Source organism: Rosa chinensis, chromosome 3 (genome assembly GCF_002994745.2).
Source record: "Rosa chinensis cultivar Old Blush chromosome 3, RchiOBHm-V2, whole genome shotgun sequence".
Classification (NCBI taxonomy): Eukaryota; Viridiplantae; Streptophyta; class Magnoliopsida; order Rosales; family Rosaceae; genus Rosa; species Rosa chinensis.
The window spans coordinates 37,163,379-37,184,286 of NC_037090.1; the positions used below are offsets into that span (position 1 = coordinate 37,163,379).

The following is a 20,908-nucleotide window of genomic DNA, read 5'->3' on the forward strand; positions in this document are numbered from 1 at the left end:
TGACTCCTTTTTCTACTTCTAAAGTCAATTGTGACTTCGTGGCTCAACCAAATTCTTATTTGGTTGCTTCTAAAGCCCATCTTTCGTTTTGTAAAGCCTGCTCTTTAGCAAAATTAGGATCGAGACCATCTTATGCAAAAGACACTAAGGAAATAATTCCATTCTTACAAAGAATCTAAGGGAATTATGTGGATTGGATCAACCAACTTGCGGACCGTATAGATGTTTTATGGTGTTGGTTGATACGCAAACACGCTGGTCACATGTTGTGCCATTATCCACTCGTAATGCTACTTATACTACACTCTTAGCACATAACATATGGCTACGGGCTCACTACCCAGATCATCTCATTCAGTCAATTTGACTTGATAATGCTAGAGAGTTTACATCGAAATTTTTTGATGAATATTGCATATTATTAGGTATTGATATCAAGTATCATATTCCTATGTACACACCCAATTGGTCTGGCAGAAAAGCCACCATTAAAAGACTATGATGGTAGCCCGGACTTTGGTAATGCGCACCAATATTTTCGCTTGGGTTATGCAATATCGCATGCAGCTATGCTAATTCGTCTAAGACTCATAGCAGCCACTCAACTTTTATTTGCGTTACAGCTAGTGACTGGGTTCGAGTCTAATATCTAGTACTTATGCATATTTGAGTGTGCGGTTTATGTGCCAATTGCGCCGCCACAGTGCATGAACATGAGTCATTGCAACGAATGCATATATATATATATATTTGTGTTGGACATGAGTCTGCAACTATAAGTCCGCTATGTAGAACCCTTGACATGCGATCTCTTTTTTTGCTGGATTTGCGGATTGTTACTTTAATGAGACAGTCTTCCTGTCGTTAGGGGGAGATTAGAACGTCAGTGTTCAACAAGAACGACAAGAATTGTCGTGGTCTATCCCTACTATGTCTCATCTTGATCCCCTAAAAGTGACGAGATCACATATACCTGCTGCAAACATGTCTGCAAGGATTGATGTCCCCACAAGAGGACATGGTGCCACCCAGAGAAGATGGGTAAGGCACCACCACCATGGATGGTGGTATGGTGACTCCACAAGGTGGCATAATGGCGTCATAGGCCATGGGTTCCGCTAGAGAGCGTATGAGACCCATAGGTTTGATGGATTCTCTCCCTAAGAACAGAGCAAGTTTGGCACAACTTGATCCATTGATCATTGATACTCAAAATCCGTCTCATGAGAATATTTTGGATTGTGGTTATGTCCAAGAGACATCGTTGGGGGACGCCTCAATGTTAGAACCAATTCCTGAGAATATAGAGATCTCTACGAACTACACTAGTGTACATGAGGACGTGGAATTGTTGAGACCAATGACATCGAACCTTACTCTGTTGAATAATGCCAACGTAGAGAAAATTGGCCTAAATGGAAAGATGTGATCCATGTTGAATTGGATTCACTAACGAAGATGAAGGATTTCGGGCCTGAGATGCCAACACCTCCTAACATAAAACCTGTTGACATTAATAGGTCTTCGTTAGATAGCATGATGAGAAAAAGAGATGATAATCTCGCCTTATGGCGCAAGGCTTCTCACAAAATGCCCTGGAATCTACTTCGAGAAGACATATTCTCTCATAATGGATGTCATTGCACTCCACTACCTTGTCAGTTTGGTAGTTTCCAAATGGGAAAAATGCACCAACAGTGTCCGGACACTGTGAGGACTGTCAAAATGATACCTGAACTTACAAAGTTATCAATGTGATACCTGGACTCATATTTTCGTATCAACGTAGTACCTACGACCAAATTCCGTCACGGATCCGTTAAATTTTGCACGTGCAACGCACGTGAGGCCGAAAATGAGGGCAAAAAGACCGATTTACCCTCAAATTTTTTTTTCTTTCTTTCTTTCTTCTTTTTTATTTATTTCTTTCTTTCTTCTTTTTTATTTCTTTCTTTCTTCTTCTTCTTCTTCGGAGTTCTTCCCCGACGGCGCGAGTACGCCTTATTGTTGGACTGGTGTTGTGCTTGGGTTCTATGTGCTAGGTTCAGTGTTCAATTCATGGTGTTGAGGGCTCCAATGGCGGCCTAGAGAGGTTGTTTCATTGTGGGAGATGAAGGTAAGTGGGTCGAAGGGCTAAGAGGAGTATGGGATCAGATCGGATCGCCATGGCTGCCGGAGTGGTTGTTTCGTTGTGGGAGATGAAGGTAAGTGAATCGAAGGGCTGAGAGGAGTATGGGATCAGATCGGATCGCCATGGCTGCCGGAGTGGGATCTGGTTGCCGGTTCGATCGGGTTTGGAGACGGTAACGCACCGGGGGTGACGTTTGGTGGGGGTGGCTCTAGATTGGGTTCAGTGGGCGTTCGATTACAGCGGCGGCGGCGGCATTACCAATGGTTTGGACAGATTGCTGTTTCAATCTTCCATGGCCACTGCTGTTGGGTCTGGCTACTGTTTCGATATGGTATGCGGATTGTTGGAGAGAGACGCTCCAGATCGGGTTGGGTGGGCGGTGTTGGTGGTGGTGCACTTCGGGGCTCCTCCTGGATCCAATGCTCGGCCGCTTCTTCGGGGCGCGGACCTCGTGGTCCTCGCCGCAGCTGCTAGTATTGCCAACAATTGAGGCAGACTGCCACCAATCAAGAACATGAACAATTGATAATATGAACATGAAGAAATGTTAGGTTCATACTTATTGGATTGGGATTTTGATCATGAAAAAATTTTGCTTTTTTGCTGGGTTTGAGAAGATGAACATGAAAAATGTAATCATCTTTTATTACATTGATGGTTGCGGTGGTGTTGGCGAGGAGAGAAGGAGAGTGAGAGGAGAGAGAGAAGAAATAAGAAATTTCTTCTGTTTTTTTTTTTTTTTTTGAAATAAAAATGTGTAAAAAGACAATTTTACCCTTAAATTTAACGGATCCGTGACGGAATTTGGTCGTAGGTACTACGTTGATACGAAAATATGAGTCCAGGTATCATATTGATAACTTTGTAAGTTCAGGTATCATTTTGACAGTCCTCACAGTGTCCGGACACTGTTGGTGCATTTTTCCCTTTCCAAATAACTGAACATGCAGCTTACGAATGTGGTCACTACGTATCTTTATGGGGATCTAGATACAGAATATAATGAAGGTTCTTGTGAACTTCATTTACCCAAGTCAAGTGGCTCTAGACCACGGAGCGCATTTGCAACGAGGTTGAAATGCTCACTAAAGTGACTACTTGATTGGGAAGGGATATGATGAACTATGCCCACATGTTTCCATGACAAGTTCCGGATTTGCAATTGTCGCGGTTTATGTTGATAAACATAATTGGAACCCTTGTGAGTTAAGGAAAACAACTGAACACCTGAAATCCGATTTTGAGAGAAAGGACCTTGGGAGAACACAGTTTTATCTAGATTTAGAACTTGTATACTGTGTCAATAGATGCTTAGGCATTTTGATAAAGTCAAAGATGCACTCCCATGGTCGTCTGTAGTCTTGGCCCTAAAAGGGATCCGTTTCATCCCAGGGATGATGACGAAGACGTGTTAATAGCAGAAGTGCTTACTTATGTACAATAGGCGCATTATTGTACTTAATTAGCACAATACAAGACCGGACACCTCAATTATTATGAACTTGTTGGCTGGATATAGCCCCGCGCTAACGCAACGCCATTGGACTGGCATAAAGACAATCTTTCGTTAATTAAAAGGTACGATTGATATGGGCTTGTTTTATCCCTCCAAAGAGAAAAGAAATGACGGGAATTTGGGATCGGACCCCATAAGACAAAATGCCAATTTCCGTAATGTATCCGTCGACGCCACTACCCATGGTGGCCGGCGTCCTACTCCTCCTCCCCTCCATCAAAATGACACTAATGTCTTGATGGATTTTGCTGATGCAGGGTATCTCTCTAACCCTCACAAAGGTCGCTCCCAAACGGGTTATGTCTTTACCATGGGAAGCACTGCGATATCTTGGAGGTCTACAAAACAGACCCTTGTTGCTACTTCCTCAAATCATGTAGAGATTATTGCTCTACATGAGGCCGTGCGAGAATGCATATGGCTAAGGTCTGTGATTAGACATATTCAAGGAACTTGTGGTTTGAAGTCTACCACAGATGAACCTACATGCATTTATGAGGATAATGCAGCTTGTATTGGGCAAATGAAGTTAGGTTTCATCAAGGGCGACAACACCAAGCATATATCTCCTAAGATCTTTTACAATCAGCAACAACAATCACTTCTAAAGATTGAAGTGAATCAAATCCGATCAGAGGATAATGTAGCGGACTTATTCACTAAGTCGTTACCTAAATCTACCTTCGAGAAACATGTGAAGAGCCTCGGATTGAGAAAGTTATCCGAACTCCCATGATTGTAGCAATCAAGGGAAGATGTCGACATTAGGGGGAGGCATGATGTCAACATGTTCGATCTCGAAGAGTGAATGACGTGTTGTGCTCTTTTTGTCCTTCGACCAGGGTTATTTTTGTCCCACTGGGTTTTTGTTACCTGGCAAGGTTTTTAACGAGGCAACAATCAAAGCGTCATCACCGAGTTTGAGCGGCACAAGGGGGAGTGTTGAAGGATGTTGACATAATGTGTGCCTCTTCAAACTAGGGTTTAGTCATTGAGTTGTAATAGGATAAGGTTCTAGATTACCTAGTTATGTTCGTATTCTATTACCTTTTATGTACTCTGTAATTCCCTATTTAAAGGGCTCCTATTATCAATGATAACACACAATTCTCTCTCAATTCTCTCCTTGTATCCAATTTCCTACAACAAAAATTGAATTAAAGTAATAGAAAAATAGACGGGTGTGTGTATAGAGAAAAATGGTGTGTGAATAACACCACCCTATCATAAATAGATATTTTTGTTTGAAATTCTAAGGAATATAGTATAAATATAAGAAGTGAGGATATTTTATAAAATTATGAGGCCGGTGTGGTAGTTTGTTGCTTGACTTGTACTTAAGAGGTAGTGGGTTCAAGCTATACTTAAGTTATTTGTTGAAAAACTTTCTATTTGATAGATTTTAATAGTGGGGCCCACTCCTAAGCTGATTAGGCATGCCACCTCATCGCCATGTCATGAAATATAGGCCCTCCACCACGTGAGTCACATTAGTAAGTTAACGACTCACTTAACAGAAGACTAACAAATTGAAATTAGAAGAGTTAGAAGAGCAAGGACTGAAATGATTTTTTTTACCTCTAAAGTGCAGGACAGTAACCAGTATTTAGCCCTAAAGATTATATTTGAAATAAATTTTTGTATTATTGCCACGTTGAAGATTACTAGCGAAATTATCAAGCATACATACTAGGTTTTACACAATTCTTCAAGCCCCATAATTTGTCTTTCTAGAATATCATTTACATTTTACCCGATAATATCCATCTCGTGCTTGAGATGTGAACTTGGTCTAATGTATAATTTTTTGGGTATAAACACTTTCCTACAACTCTACTAGAGATGACTTCTTCACCGCAGAAGAGGTCATAGTATTTTGACTGGGAGCTTGTAGGTTCATTTGGATTGTTGAGACTACGCATTAGGTGTTTCTTCTTCCTCCTCCTGTATGAGGATTCAGTCAGATTAGACATGGTTAGAGCATGATGGATGACAATCTCAACTATCGATCGAGATTATGCAGTCCGTCTACCTCCCCAACCATAGTAAGGAGCTCGTTCTACTCCAACCAACCCCTTTTATGAGTGGAGGAGGAGTTTTAGAGTAGCTCTCTAAATTGAGAGCCGATGGCCAAGGTTTAGAGGGCAATTGGGAAGCATGTAACTCAATAATTGAGGATTTACAATAGGGTGTCCAAGATATAGCATCTAAAGCATGAGCCTGAAAAGCATAATTGGGTTCCAAATAAACCCCCCCACAACACGAGCAAAGGCAGAAGCCAACTACTAAAGGGGTTTAAGAGGTTAATGGTGCCTTCGACAATGAAAATAAGATAGCCAACCTCACTAAAGGAGCAGCAGTCGACAAACCCACTATAATGCCTATGGGAGGTCCATGACATCCTATTGTCCTATATTAGAGTCATTCATAAGTCCCACAGATCCCCTTTACATTGAAAAACTGAATCAAATAGATATATCAGGTTCAACTGATATCCATGATGAGGATGTGCATAGTCTTCTCCTGATCGAGCAAATTCTTGGCTACATTGCGGTAATGGCTAAAGAGGATTTCACCTTCATCACCGTCTTTAGCTCAATAAACATAGGAAGAGGTCCTAGAATTGTCACACTTACAAGAGATTGAGTGACATTATCAGGATATAGTCCACACTATCCTAGTTGGCAAGGATGACCGTCAACGAGCAGTACTACCAGAGGTCCCCGGAAGGACATGTTCCTTGTTTTTTGGATTGGAGAACCATCAAGGATAACAGCCATTGAGCCACCAAAATCTAGCGTGGGTTTCGAGAGACCAGCTAAAAAAGTTATTAAGCTAGATTTAGGAGTTAAAATCTCCTATGTAATTTAACAATTTTGTTAATCACAAATTCCCAATAAAAAATATGTTTCTAAAACATTTAGAACATGGACCTTCTTCTTCTCCTCCTACCAATCTTGTCTCATCTTTCCTCTCTTATATGAACCATTTCTCTCTTATTAATGGATTGATAAGTTGTTGTCGTCTAATTATAGTTTTTGTTTATGTATCTGCATATGAGGTGCGGTACGTGGTTAAACTTTTACCTTTGTTTTAGACATATATGGTGAAAAACTTACCTCTTTATAAGGTGAAAATAATTATTCCTCTATATGAGGTCAAACATTCTAGCTTGTATATTGTTTTTTACGTTCATTTTGTGTTCTATAATTATATATATCTCGTAGTTAGGTTGATTTAATTAATGTTCTTCACTTTCTACATTTTGATTAGGTTTATACTAGAAATACCATATTTTCTCTTTGCGAGATGAAAATATATACCTTTGAGGTAAAGTACTCATGCTTTGTGATAGATGGGTCTCTACCAGCAATTATTTACTTCACAACAGAGTATGCAAAGAGTTATTTAGTCCTCATTTAATTAATGGCCCTTGTAAGTTGTAAAGAGTTTTAATTTCTTTTCTTATTATGCCCCAAAGTTTGAATAAATAAATTCATATCCGAAACGCGAAACTTAACAAGCACAAGAAAACACATAGAAAATATTTTTCATTTTAAACTAAACCATAAAGCGACCGAGCTCACCAATAGCAATAAAGACTCGTTCTTTGGAGTCACATATTACATTACAAAAAGTTTAAAAATTAAACTGAATAATAATTCAATATGTCAACATGCTCACCAACTCTCTACACAGCGGAAGACTAAAACCAATACACATCTACGTCCAAGCTACAAAAGGTATAAAACTTCAGCTTCGACGACTGTAACTCCGACCTGCACTGTTAAGGGTAGAAGTGTATTTTGCCAACTACTTTGACACTCTTGTATAAATAGATGACTAGTACTCTCATTCTGTAATATGTTTTCATTTTGAATTGAACACTATACAGATCTCTTTTCATCATTTTCTTTCTTTTTGTTCAAGAAAATATACAAAGCTTTCATGGTATCAAGAGCCAGGTCGATCTGTGACCTAGGGTTTGCTCATGCTCATCGTTGTTCTAAGATTCAATATCCGATTGAATTTCCTACAAAGACTCAGATAAGTTTCTTCTTTTGAGGAAGAAGTTTAATTCTACAAGATGATGAAGATTGTTGCTGAAATTTACTGTAATTGTTAGCTTCGAAGCTTTTATTTTACATACTCGGTGGTCGATTGTGGTTTTCTATAAGTAATTGAGGTTGATTCTTGAAGTTTTGTTATAGTTATTTTGTCGAACACTTGGTGTGCGTTGCTGCTCTTCAGTCAGCTCGACTATTTGTCTTTTGATTTTGTTCGTTAAGTGTAAGGGTTTACTTCTTCTATGCATTTTTTGGAAATTCTACACAGCAATCTCGAGCTGTAGCGTGTGCACGATATAGATTTTGTCTACTTCTTCAATTTTGGGTTCTTTGCGATTGGTTCTTGATCACAGCTTCTGGGTTATGATTCGAATACTGGTATTCACTCATTTATGGTTCTGTATTGGTATTACTATGACATCATTGTCTAATTTGGTCTGCAATTTATCAATTGGTGATATTATTTGATCGCAGATGAGAGTTGGTTGGAATTTTGGATTGTGTTTTTGATTGTTCTTAATAGAACTACTTTGCTAGCATTGTATGAGAACAGTAGATGAAGGAGAATAGAAAGGGAATTGAATAGGAGAATTCAAGATGCTAGAGATTCGTTAAATACATGCTGTCTACATTTGGTTTGGTTTCATGTGAAGAACTTCCAGTATTACTGTTGGTTTGGAATCACATTATTGTTGATATTGCTCATCCTCATTCTCATCATGAACAGAGATCCACAATTTCCCATCATTTATGTTCTTTCTAGTATGCAGAATTTGATTACTCTAAGGCTTGATCACAATAGTTACATTCCATGGTTCTTTCAAATGGAAAATTTGTTCCAAAGTCTTGATTTAATGGGATACATTGATGGTTCGTGTCCATCTCCACCTCAGTTTCTGATTACTGACAATGGGATTACTACTGACATTACTAGGGAATTTATGGAATGTAACAAAAACAATAAGGCAGTGCTAAGTTTTATATCTGCCACTATATCGAGTGAAGCTTTGTTCTCTTTAGTTGGCAGTAAAAATTCAAGGGAGGCATGGGTCAATTTGAGGAACAAATATTGTGCAGTTTCAAGATTTGATGTCATGCAACTTAAGATCAATCTACCTACATTACAGAAAAATGATGATTCTATAGACAAGTATCTTCAACGGGTCAAATCTATTAGAGACGAATTGGCTTTTGCAGGTGTGCATTTTCCTGATGAAGACATTATCATCTTGGCTCTCAACGGTCTGCCTCCCGAGTATAACACCGTCAAAGTGGTTATTAAAGCCATGGACAAAATTTTCTCTATGGAAGAGTTTCAATCTCAATTGTTGGCTGTTGAGAGAGATTTTGAGAAAACAATGGTGCTTCAAACTCAAAATACCATGTCTTCCAATGCTGGCACTTATAGTAACAATTCATTCCGAAGTGTGAAATATGGAATGTCAAGTACTGGAATGCCATCTCATGCAATCTTGTCATCTCAATATACTGGTAATTGTTCTATGGCACATTCTTTAGATAATGCTGCATCAAACACTTGTTGTTTTTAGAACAATACTTCACCACAGGCAAGGCATCGATGAAGTTACTGTAGATAGTGTCCAGCGGGCGCGTGTTGTAGTCGGCCGGAGTATAGATCGCGACTAGATTGATGGTCAGATCTGAGGTCTTGATGAGGCCTTCGAGGCAGGAGTCATGCTTGATGTTGAGGCGGTGGAACTGGATGCGATCGGACCAAGGATGACCGTCGGATGGCTCCAGCAGGTGCTTGATCTTGTCATTGTACACGTCTAGGGCTAGAACCTTGTGCGGCGTCTCCACCATCAGCTTCTAGCAGAGGTGGGACCCAATGAACCCTCCGGCTCCGATCATGCATATCGTTATCGGCTTGCCGTCCAGAGCTACTCTCATGCAATCTTGTCATCTCAATATACTGGTAATTGTTCTATGACACATTCTTTAGATAATGCTGCATCAAATGCTGGTTTCTTGCCTAATGTTACCAATACTAGTGTGTTATTTGATATACCTGCATATAATCATTTCAACACATCATCTTCTGGTTCCAATCTTCATCATTATTATGCACCATCACCTGTTTCCACTACACATTTTGGGATACCGCAAAAAAACATGATATCCAGTTCAGTTCTTAATGTGCCTACTGTTGCCCCAAACTGTGAACAAATGGTTCCATTCACCCCAAGTATTGGTATTCCACAGTCTGTACCTAATTCTAGATATTTGTTGAGCAACAATGTTGGAAATGAAAATTTCACACTTTTTCACAGTGGGGCTTCTCTTAGCTCTGGCAATCGTGCATCTGATCATTCCAGGTCTATCAACTCCTTTGAAGGAGCAGTCAGCAAATGTTCAACTGTGCAGGTTCCATCTCCCTCAGCCCCAGTCCAAGCATCTGCAATTATTATGGAAAAAGATACCAACGTGACTATAACTGATGGTGAGACCGAAAACGTTGAGAAGACTGAAAATGAAAAGAGAGATAAGAAAGATGAAATTGCGGACCTAATTACTCAAGGTGTTACTGATGTTGAGAATACTGAAAATGGAGAGAACAGAGAGAAGAAAGATGAAACTGTAAACCCAAGTACTGAACGGCTTTCAACTGTGTCTAGGAGTGACACCCCTTTAAATGTGTCTAAAGAACAAGATTTTCGAAGACTATCTATAAGGCATCAACCCACTAAGCAGCTCATGTCTACTCCTTCAAATAAAACTACACTGCACTATAGGCAGGTCTCTCATCCAATGAAGCTATGTCAATCTCTACCACTTATTCCTCCGGGTTGACCTTTGGAAACAAGCATTCTTGGTTGTTCTCTTCATATTTCATTGATATGCTAGAATCTGATGCCAGGTTCCCTACCATCAGCTTGAAGGGTGGTGTTAAGGGTAGAAGTGTATTTTGTCAACTACTTTGACACTCTTGTATAAATAGCTGACTAGTACTCTCATTCTGTAATATGTTTTGTATTCTGAATTGAACACTATACAGACCTCTTCTTCATCATTTTCTTTAATTTTGTTCAAGAAAATATACAACGCTTTCATGCACAATAAACACTACACTATGGAATAGTGCACCGGGTTGAAATAACAAACCCGATAAGGTTTTACAAGCCCGTATGAATAAACCTAAATAACTACGTAACACATGCTTAAAACATCTCAATCTAACAAAATCAATATGCAATTATCACAACAAAATATTAAGTTCATATCCTACAATATCATGTTCACGTAAATGAACTCAAACTAAACTCACATGCTCTGTCTCTCAATTCATGTATCTAATTTCGCAAGACTTCAATTAAACAATTAAACATTTTAAATTACCACAATCTGCCAGATCATCCTTCATTTGTCTCAACAACACAACTATGACATCTCACTCATTTCCTCTCAACATAAGCATTTACTAAAAATGACATCGCAACCCATTTCATACTCACTACAGATCTCAAACCACAACTATACTCACAATATAATTAAGTAAAATCAGCAATCCCTGCATAGAAACTTAGTTTAGGAGATCACCCAAAAATCACACAATTCAAAATAGAAATCATAATAACCCCTGCATAAAGTTTAGTTCAGGAGACTACATTAAAACCAATAAATAGAAATTATAGTAATCCCTGCATATAGCTTAGTTTAGGAGATTACTTAAAAATCAACAATAGAAGTGAAAAAGAAAATAAATAAAGAAATCAAACAATATAAATGAAAAAGGAAATTAATTAAAGAAATCAACAACTCATGCTAATGATCCCTTCCAAAATTCAACACCTTTTACCAAAAGGATAATTACAAGTCACCCCGTGACAAAATCATAGGAAATGTTAACCTAAGAAATAAATATGAAAATCCGGTCTAACTAGGCATGTTGGCAGACAGACTAGAGCTCTAACTGATCGTAATCACTCACCCCGCCAAAGGCGTGATTCCCGATATATTGCCTGAGGTCACAACCTACGACCCCGTATCTTTAGGTCAACCTGACCCTTATTTCAAAACATTTAAACGAGTCGCACTGGACCCAAAACATTACCCAAATCACCAAAAAGAGAAATCACAACTTGTAACTCCCACATATTCATTCAAAACAATAGAAATACCATTTGTGATGACATATTGTTTCCCGAAAAGTCATACCCCAAAACAATATATGAACTCACTCACAAATATTGTTTGTATCACAACAATTCCACCAATACATCTATATTTCAGACATAAGTAAATGTTCAATTCAATAATCTGAATAAAATCACCAAAAATCTATATATCACAATGCCACACCATCCAGATATACATTTCACACACACACACACACACACACAAACAGACATCCACTCAGGGATGCTCACTAATACCAACTATAGTTCACACATCACGAAAATTGAGAAATTCATTTTGTATACTTAAAACTCATTTTCCATACCTATGAACCGCAATCCTATGAACCGTACTACCGTAGTCGATCGAGTTCATATCATTTAAAACAAATATTCATTTCCGAAAACGATTTATAATTTATCAATTAATTCCAAATAGGGAAAAAATCAGGAATGGTCACTGAGTTTTGACACGTTCGACACTTAATTAACTCACTGTATTTTCAATAATATCACTTAACTCACTCAGTTTTGAACCAGACATTCACATAACTCACTACCGTCACCTTGGTCGTTAAATAATTGATCACGTGCAATATAGTGATGGATATTTTCGTCCAATCAAGTTATTCCCTTCCAAATGAATAGTTTTCCCCGCAAAATTTTCCCCTCAGTCTATAGATTCTCTTATGCTTCTTCTTAAATCATGAAAATAAAAAACTAATTCAAACTATAGATTCTCACATGTTTCTCCTTAGATCATAAAAATAGAAATAAACATGCATTTAAACTGGCAAATTCAGTTTACTTTTGAAGCTGTATCAAAACAAATGAAGTACATGCTAACAGCTATGATTACAAAAACTAAATCATAATACTAGTTGTTGCTAAGACCAGCTTCAATTGACAAAAGATAAACAAAACAAGTCCAAAATAGAAGTTTAGTTCATGGCTTCCAAATTCTCTTGTTGGAACCCTCCATTGGTCCTTGCTGGGCTCTTCCACTTGTGTTGCTTCTTGTCACAAGCTTAGGTTTTTGTGCTACTGACTTGCTCTTCATTAACATCCTTGTGTTAGGACATACGAATGTCTTGGAATTATGGGATGATCTGATAACAGTTTGCTGTGAACAAGACTGAGGTTGAATGTTAACTTGAGTCAGAGATGATGATGAGATCACTGGTTGAGATAAAGCACTTGCAATATTTGAGGTTGCTGGTACCTGCAAAAACTATACCAAAATCCCAGTTTACTTAATTGTATATGTAGATATTTAGATACACATACGGAACAGCACTTAAGAGTATCAAACAAAAATAATCACATCCCTCACATTTATGAGAAATCACTAGATGTCACAGTAACACATGAGAATTCATTATGTCAACAGAATATAAGAGCAATCAGATCAACAATCTGAATAAATACATATGCATCAAACTTCCAATGTTCTAGAAATAGCAGAGCCCCCTGTACAAGAATATTAATGTAATTGCGATCTAACAATCCAAATTCAATAGAGCAAGATATCTTATCCAATCAAAGTAAAGCAAACTTACAAGAAAAAAGAAACAAAGAATGCGTATATGCTAACATTTATAGTTTAAGCAAGCATGTCATGGTGAAAATGAAAAATGGTTCCAGCAAGCATTTATACTAACATTTTCAGTTTGCTGCACATATCCAGAATACATATCACTTTAAACGTGCGTAACTCTTTGAACATTTTCAGCTTGGACCTCAGTTTCACCATTTTCAGCTTGCTCCACACGCACACTTTGATCATCAGTTTGTGATGGTTGAACCTAAATTATTTGATGCCCCAATTGACGTTAATAAGATATCTCATTTAATTCTGGCTACAAAGAGTATAAGTTGCAACATTCTTAATAAATGGTAACCTAATAGTCTTACCCCAGCTTAAGAACTATTTCTGATTGTTGTCTCCTTGAACAAGTCCTCTTATTATGACCTTTCTTTTTACAAATTGAACAACTGATGGACTTATAGTAACTTCTTGACAACTTTGTGGTTCCAGGAGGTGGTGCTTGCTCACCTAATAGTATATGTACAAATGATACTAGAAATTAATTATAATCAATGTCTAAAATAAAATATAAATTGAATAAAACACTTTGAAAATAAAGTGCTAGTGTTACTTGGTTCCTTGTTTCTTGATAACTTAGGCCTTCCAGGTCCTCTAGTGTACCTCGAAGGTAAAATGGGCTTCTCAACAACCTCCCATTCATCAACACCAGGGATAGGGTTTATTGCTGGTTCATATGCAAACATGAATTTCTTCAGTGAAAAAGCCTCATCCACAAAGTCATCTGGTCTATATCCCTTAGAAAATATTGCAACAATTGCATGTGGACATAGAAGTCCACTGAGTTCCCACCTCCTGTAGGTACATGCCCTGGCTTGGAGATCAACATCATGCAAACTATTAACTCCTAATTGGCAAGCCACTCCTTTTCCTTTAACTTGAAACCTCAAATGGGAAGACTCTAGTAGGGTGTACTCATGGCTTCTATCCGCATTTTTTTTCAAAATTTTCTCAATTCTAGGTCCGACCTTACTCTTCCATCTAGGACCTGCACACCTCCTATTTGCATGTCTTAGCATTGAGTTTATTCTCATAGCCTCCAACAATCCCAAAATTGGCATCTTCCTAGCTGGGAGAATCTTTGAGTTATAGCTCTCGCAATGATTGTTAGGATCTAATCTATCAACATACACCACCTCACCTCCCTTGTACTGCCTACTACCACTACCCAACCTATAGAACCTGCCTCCATGGTGAATCTCCATTGTACACCAATCCGAATATGCAAATAAGAAGAAAATGAATTGTATCTTTAATACATCATCTCACACAATTTGTCAAAGCTTTAATTAAAAATTCCAATTGCATCTTGTCAAACAAAGCAAGCAGGAATCTTAGCATATAAACAAGTAATCAGACACAAACTAGTTTATAAACAAGCCTTGCTGTAAGAAAATACACAAGTGAAGATAAAACAAATCCTTGTAATTAAGCAACAACATTTGTCTTTTGAAACTGCATAAATCATGAAACAAAATATAATCCAAATTCCCAGGATGCGGTACCTTGTTGGTGCACAAATTATTTGTCTTTTGTTACTGCACAAATCATGAAAAATTAGTCAAAAATCACTTCAATATATAACCCTTGTTTAATACCATAAGAAAGGAGAAAGCTTTTCTGAACCCGAAAACCCCCACAATGAATTTGAAAAAGAGTAAAGAAAGAGGAAGAGAAACATATAATTGAGATAAGGAAAAATAAGAGATACAGATCGAAGACTATCTCTAAATCCCAAATTCCATCATTTTAAAACCCTAACTTCAATCCCAATTCAATTTCCCCAATCCCAATTCAATTTCTGGGTATTTTAGAACCCTAACGCACGATGTATCACTTACCTTGCCTTGTTGGTGGCTCTCCATTCAGTCTGAAATATCTCCACGTCTTGGGCCCTTCCGACATTACTATCGATCAAAGTTTGCAGATTCTTTTCTCTTTCTCTAGAGTGAGCTATTCCCCTTTTCGTTTTAGATTCTAAGTCTCAGAGTAGTGTTTTGGTATACTAACGATAGAGAAACAAATAATTGGACGAAAATGACCCTCTCCGATCAAATTTTTAACGGCACAATAGACGTCGTTAGACTGTAGTGAGTTATGTGAAAGTCGGATTCAAAATTGAGTGAGTTAAGTGATATTGTTAAAATTAACTCACTATATGTGTCGAACGTGTTAAAACTCAGTGACTATTCCTGATTTTTTCCCTTCCAAATAATAAGTAAATATGTTCATAAATGAACCACGTGAGATTTACTCACCTCTAACTCTAGCTGTGTCTTCATACGCCATATGAGATACACAAGCGCAACAATTCGTCTAAACAACTTTGTCAACTACCTAATAAAATACAACCTTGATTTAGTACACGAAACACAAAAACAATTAATTCTCGAAACTCCCAAATTAAACCAAAAATCCGAAAGTAACTCAAATCCAGGTAAAACTTCATTCAAGATCACCCAAAGTTTCAAGGACACTTCTACGGTCAATATATCAAAACTACAAGTCAATCGGACGGTCGGATCCTTAAGGATTGAAAACTGATTGAACTGAAAACCCTAAAACTCTAACATGCTCATACGATTTCTAAAAATTACAAACTATATATCTCAATGCTCGTATCGACGAGTAGATCACAATGAGGAGCAGAAATTGTCCCGGAGGTGGCCGGAAGTAGCCACAAAGCTCCGCCACAGACAGTGGCAGAGTCGCCGCCGACCTCCAAATTGGGTGGCAAAGCCTATGCTAAAATCTTGCCCACAACATGTACATCAACTTTCACAACTACACTGAAGTCAAATTGTAAGCTAATTAGCCGAAATTTACCTTAGAAGGAGGAGGGCCGATTGAAACCCTAGAATTTCAATTCCACAATTCGATCTCTACGATTTGAATCGTTGCAAGCCACTTTGGGGAAAAGCATCTACGTCCTCTGGGCTCCAAAAGCCCTCAAGAATCACTGCCTATGGTGGCCAAAGTTGAGAGATCCGTCAAACCCCAGATGTAGCGCCGCCGTGGGGCTTCCTAGCCTTGCTGCGCCTTCCATTACCGATTTCTTGCTTTGATGCTGCCACAGACATCTAGAGGAGGATGAGGCGAAGATTTCCCAACAGGTGGCGTGGTCGAAAGGAGGAAAAATTGCCGGACAAAGGGGAGCGGCAATTTCCTTCAGGGAGAGAGAAAACGCAGATTGGGTTCCCAAAATTGGAAACCTGTCCTTCTTTGTAATTTTTACGAAGTTTCATGCTTTATACCAAAATGGAAACTTTTTTCAAAACCCATAACTTCTTCATACGGACTTCCATTTTTGTGTTCCGCATATGCACGAACTCGTATGGACGTGCTCTACGACTTTTGTGAAGAAAGTTTTTGGAGAAACCCAACGTATAAAAAGTCAAACTTCGTACTCGCCCTGAAACCGTGAAATTCGAATAATTATTTGTCCGAAAATAATTTCACCACATCCTCGAACTACGTACTCATACCAACAACCACTTAATCAATTTTAGAAAATCCTTGGAAAATAATAACGAATTCTGGGGTATTACATTTCTACCAAATGAGGACTAAATAACTTGGCTTATTGATGTGTTTGCAACTTTGATGTACTTATTTTTCTTGTATTGTTCTTAAGAATGATAAATTTACCGAGTCCTTTTGTTTGTATGTTAATTTAATAAAGGATGTGTTTCTCGTGAGGGTTTTGGATTAAAGAGCAAAGGTTAAAAATTGAGTTTTTTTGTTTGTATGGTAATCAATAAAGGGTGTCTTTCATTTAACTCATGCTTCTGTTTTGTTGTTTCTCTTATTCATGCTTGCTCTTATACATGAAGTTTGTCGTTTGTTGCGACTTGCAAGAGTTCTATGCAGGTATGGTTAATTAATTTAATCAATTCTCTTGCATAGTCGAGATTGTCTATACATATATTGGTTAAGAAGTTCTAGCCCACCTAAATTTTCATTTCTGGAATCACCACTGGAAGGGCTCGGGTGAAATGTTTTTTTTTTGGGTCTAAAATGTCAGTTATTTAGTTGATTCAAAGTTTGCATTTCAAACATATAATTTCCACATGAAATTCAACATGGGGGATTAGATAGATGTGCTGTAGTAGGGAAACCAATACTCTCATGTACCAAGTTGCAGGAGAGCACTCACGCACACATCAAAATGTACCTGTAGCCTTGTGGGACGTGTTAGCCTATGTGCTTCTTTTGGTGGGTCTTGTGTACCTCTTGGATCTTGTAATAATGTCATTGACCAGAAAAAGAAAAAAAAATTAAAAGAAAAAAAAAATTAAAAGAAAAAAAAAAAGGCCTTGAAAGCCAAAGCAGAGCGGGGCCTTACACACGAGTGCCGGTCCAATTCCTTAATAGCTATCTCATTCTTGTTGTTAGGGCAACTCCAACCATGGGGTGCTAAACTAAAATTTTGCCAATTATAAGACTTTGCTTCTCCAACCTTGTGTTTTTGTTGGATCTGGTCCTATTAATATGAGACTTGGGCTCATTTGGAGTCTCATATTTGAGACAAATCCAAGACCAGGACTCAGCACAGTGACCCGGGACCACAGTTTCTGATTTCTCAGCCCAACAATTGAAGTGACGCGCTGGATGGCTTGGGTGAGTAGCACGCGCAGAAGGGAGAACAGGGGAGAAGGAAGACGCGCCCACTTGCGCTGGAGAGAGAAAAAGCACTGCAGGTGGTCTGCTCCAGTGGGCCCCGCAAGGCTCAGTTTGTCTGCTGCCGACCGTTGCGTGTCCCAACGGTCACTAAATGCACGGCTGAGATCGCTCCATTTTGAAAATGGACGGTCCGAGGTTGGCTTTTTTTTTTTTTTTACTGAACGGATCTATTTTCGATCTGATGGCTCAGATTTGAGGGAAAAAAACTTATCAACGGCTCTTATTAAATGAAAGGTTATTATTTCATTTTTGTTCCAAAAAAATTTATAAAAATACCAGAAAATTGAGGGAAAAAAATATACATGTTGGAACAGTAAAATGTAGGAAATTCTATAAATACCAACCCATTCTTTTCTATTTTCTCACACCAAATATCCTCCATCTCCTTCACAATTTTCCATTCATTAACCCATCTTCTTGTTCTTAAATATATCTTCCTTTTTTTTTTTGTCTTGGAAAAAATGGCTCCAAGAGGGGATTCTTGGAGGCACAATGAAGAAGTTATTCTTTGCCAAGCTTGGATCACCGTTGGGGGTGATGGTTGCGTCGGAAAAGATTAAAAGTCGGACTTATTGTGGAGTCGTGTGGCGGAGGAGTACAATGCTCACAAACCGGCCGGTTGCATGGATAGAACACATTCTAGTTGCCACGCTCGTTGGAAGAAAATAAGTCCGGCATGTATGAAGTGGCGCCAAGCTCTTAACACGGTCGAACACTTTCAACGAAGAAGCGGCGAAAATATGGAGGATGAGGTAATTATATTGAAATATGTTCAATAATGATTATTTTTTTATTTCTCATGTAGTTGTTAAAAGTAAAATGTTGTTATATAGTTTATTGATGGATTTATACTAAGCCAATTTTTTTTTAAATATTTTATTTACTTAATATTATATGTAGCTCATGAATGTTAAATCAACGTACTACGACTCGGAAGGTTGCAATTTTGTGTTTGAGCATTGTTGGCAATACTTGAAAAATACGGAAAAGTTTGGGAAAACGCCATCAATGGAAAACACCCACTTTAGTGTTCCTAATCATGTCAACTTGGATGACGATGGAACACCCACTACTGAGGATGAGCTTCCCTCATCAAGAAAGGTACGTCCTCAAGGACAGAAAGCTCAGAAGCTAGCTAAGAAAAAAGGCAATAAGCGGGATGCGGATGACCTACGAGTTCAAATGCAGAAATGTTATGAACAAACAGAACGCGAGTACCAACAAAGGCAAAGACAGTTTGAGGAAGGTCAACTAATTGAGCAACGCGTTGAGGATGCTCGCACGATGCAGGTGGATCCATCAATTTTCACCCCAAGACAGAGGAGTTATTGGGAGAGGAAGCAACAACAAATAATTGATAAGGAGGCAGAAACTTCAAGCATCCCGAAACAATCTCATGATCCTACACCCCCTGAAGGAGACAACACAGACTTGACCACTTATGATCCACTTGGCGAGACATCTTGGATGTAATTAATATTGTTAGTTGCTTTGAATGGTTTGTGTTTTAATTTATGATAATAAAAATTATTTTGTTGAGTAGATCATCTTCGTAAAAAAGCACTGAACTTTTATTTTTATAATAAAGCACACCACACAAATTAAAAGCACACAATACAAAGTAAAAGCATACCACACAACAATACAACCAAAGTAGGCCATGACCACTTATCATGACAACATGGCCACTTATTGAAAGCACAAAAAAAAAACTCCTCACTGGTGGTTCTGATAAGCTTGTAACTTCATGGTCTATAGGTGATCGACTAGATCGTCTTGGAGGTTTTTATTCATCACTGGATATCTAACCTCCCTATAACGACGCAAGAATTGATTTAGTTGTTGCGGATTGCGATGAACATCGGTGTCTATTTCTAGTCTCTTATATATCTCTGCTTTCCTTGGTCTGGTTGGGATATCATCCAGATCAAATGGATCTGCTGCATCTTCATCATGCTCATCTTCAACAATCATATTGTGCAAGATAATGCACGTCATCATGATGTATTGAAGGTTCTCCTTACTCCACCTACAAGCTGGTCCTCTTATGATTGCCCTACGAGCTTGGAGAATACCAAATGCTCTCTCCACGTCTTTTCTGTGTGCTTCCTGCATCCTTGTGAAATGTTGTGTCTGCGGCGACCTCGGGTTTCGGATTGCTTGTACAAATGACCCCCACTTAGGGTATATGCCATCAACTAGGTAATAACATTGACGATAATGCCCATTACGTACCTGGTAGCTCACTTCAAGGGTTTCACCAACGCATTGAGCATTGAACAACGGTGAACATCCAAGGACGTTAATATCATTCAGGGAACCTGGAAGTCCGAAGAAGGCATGCCAAATCCAAGTATCGTAGGAGGCCACCGCCTCTAAGATGATTGTCAGTTTCCCCTTATGGCCAGTATATTGCCCTGCCCATTCGGTGGGACAATTTTTCCATTGCCAGTGCATACAATCAAGGCTACCGACCATCCCCGGGAATCCCCGTTCTTCAGCTTTGTCAAGCAGCCGTCACAAATCTGCAGGTGTTGGTCGGCAGAGGTAAGTCTCATGGTACACATTCTAGATTGCTTTTCTGAAGTGCTCAAAAATCTCAATGGCAGTGGTCTTCGCAATATCTAGGTAATCATCGCAGAAATCAACTGTGATGCCAGACGCGAGCATTCTCATGGCGCATGTCAGCTTTTGTTCAGTGGATAAGCTTAGTCTCCCACAAGCATCTCTTGTTTGAACAAAATATGGGTCGTAGTTGGCCACGTCGCT

The 20,908-nt window shown here is 38.6% G+C and overlaps 2 protein-coding genes across 2 annotated transcripts; both read right to left on the reverse strand.

Annotated features, from left to right (window-relative positions):
• Positions 1 to 13,760: 13,760 nt before the first annotated feature.
• On the reverse strand, positions 13,761 to 14,661 carry LOC112194529. The gene is made up of 2 exons (XM_024334757.1): positions 14,010 to 14,661; positions 13,761 to 13,906 (listed from the first exon to the last, which is right to left on the reverse strand). Exons 1-2 carry the CDS (start codon positions 14,659 to 14,661, stop codon positions 13,761 to 13,763), a joined length of 798 nt encoding a protein of 265 aa, XP_024190525.1.
• Positions 14,662 to 19,891: 5,230 nt separating this feature from the next.
• On the reverse strand, positions 19,892 to 20,617 carry LOC112194530. Its single transcript, XM_024334758.1, has one exon. The coding sequence runs from the start codon at positions 20,615 to 20,617 to the stop codon at positions 19,892 to 19,894; it is 726 nt and encodes a 241-aa protein (XP_024190526.1).
• Positions 20,618 to 20,908: the final 291 nt, after the last annotated feature.

Bases quoted from the DNA above. Each gene is read 5' to 3' on its own strand.
- LOC112194529 (XM_024334757.1), bottom strand. From the start codon at position 14,661: ATGGAGATTCACCATGGAGGCAGGTTCTATAGGTTGGGTAGTGGTAGT. The intron at 13,907-14,009 runs GTAACACTAGCA...ATATACTATTAG, and splicing joins ATCAAGAAACAAGGAACCAA to GTGAGCAAGCACCACCTCCT.
- LOC112194530 (XM_024334758.1), bottom strand. From the start codon at position 20,617: ATGGTCGGTAGCCTTGATTGTATGCACTGGCAATGGAAAAATTGTCCC.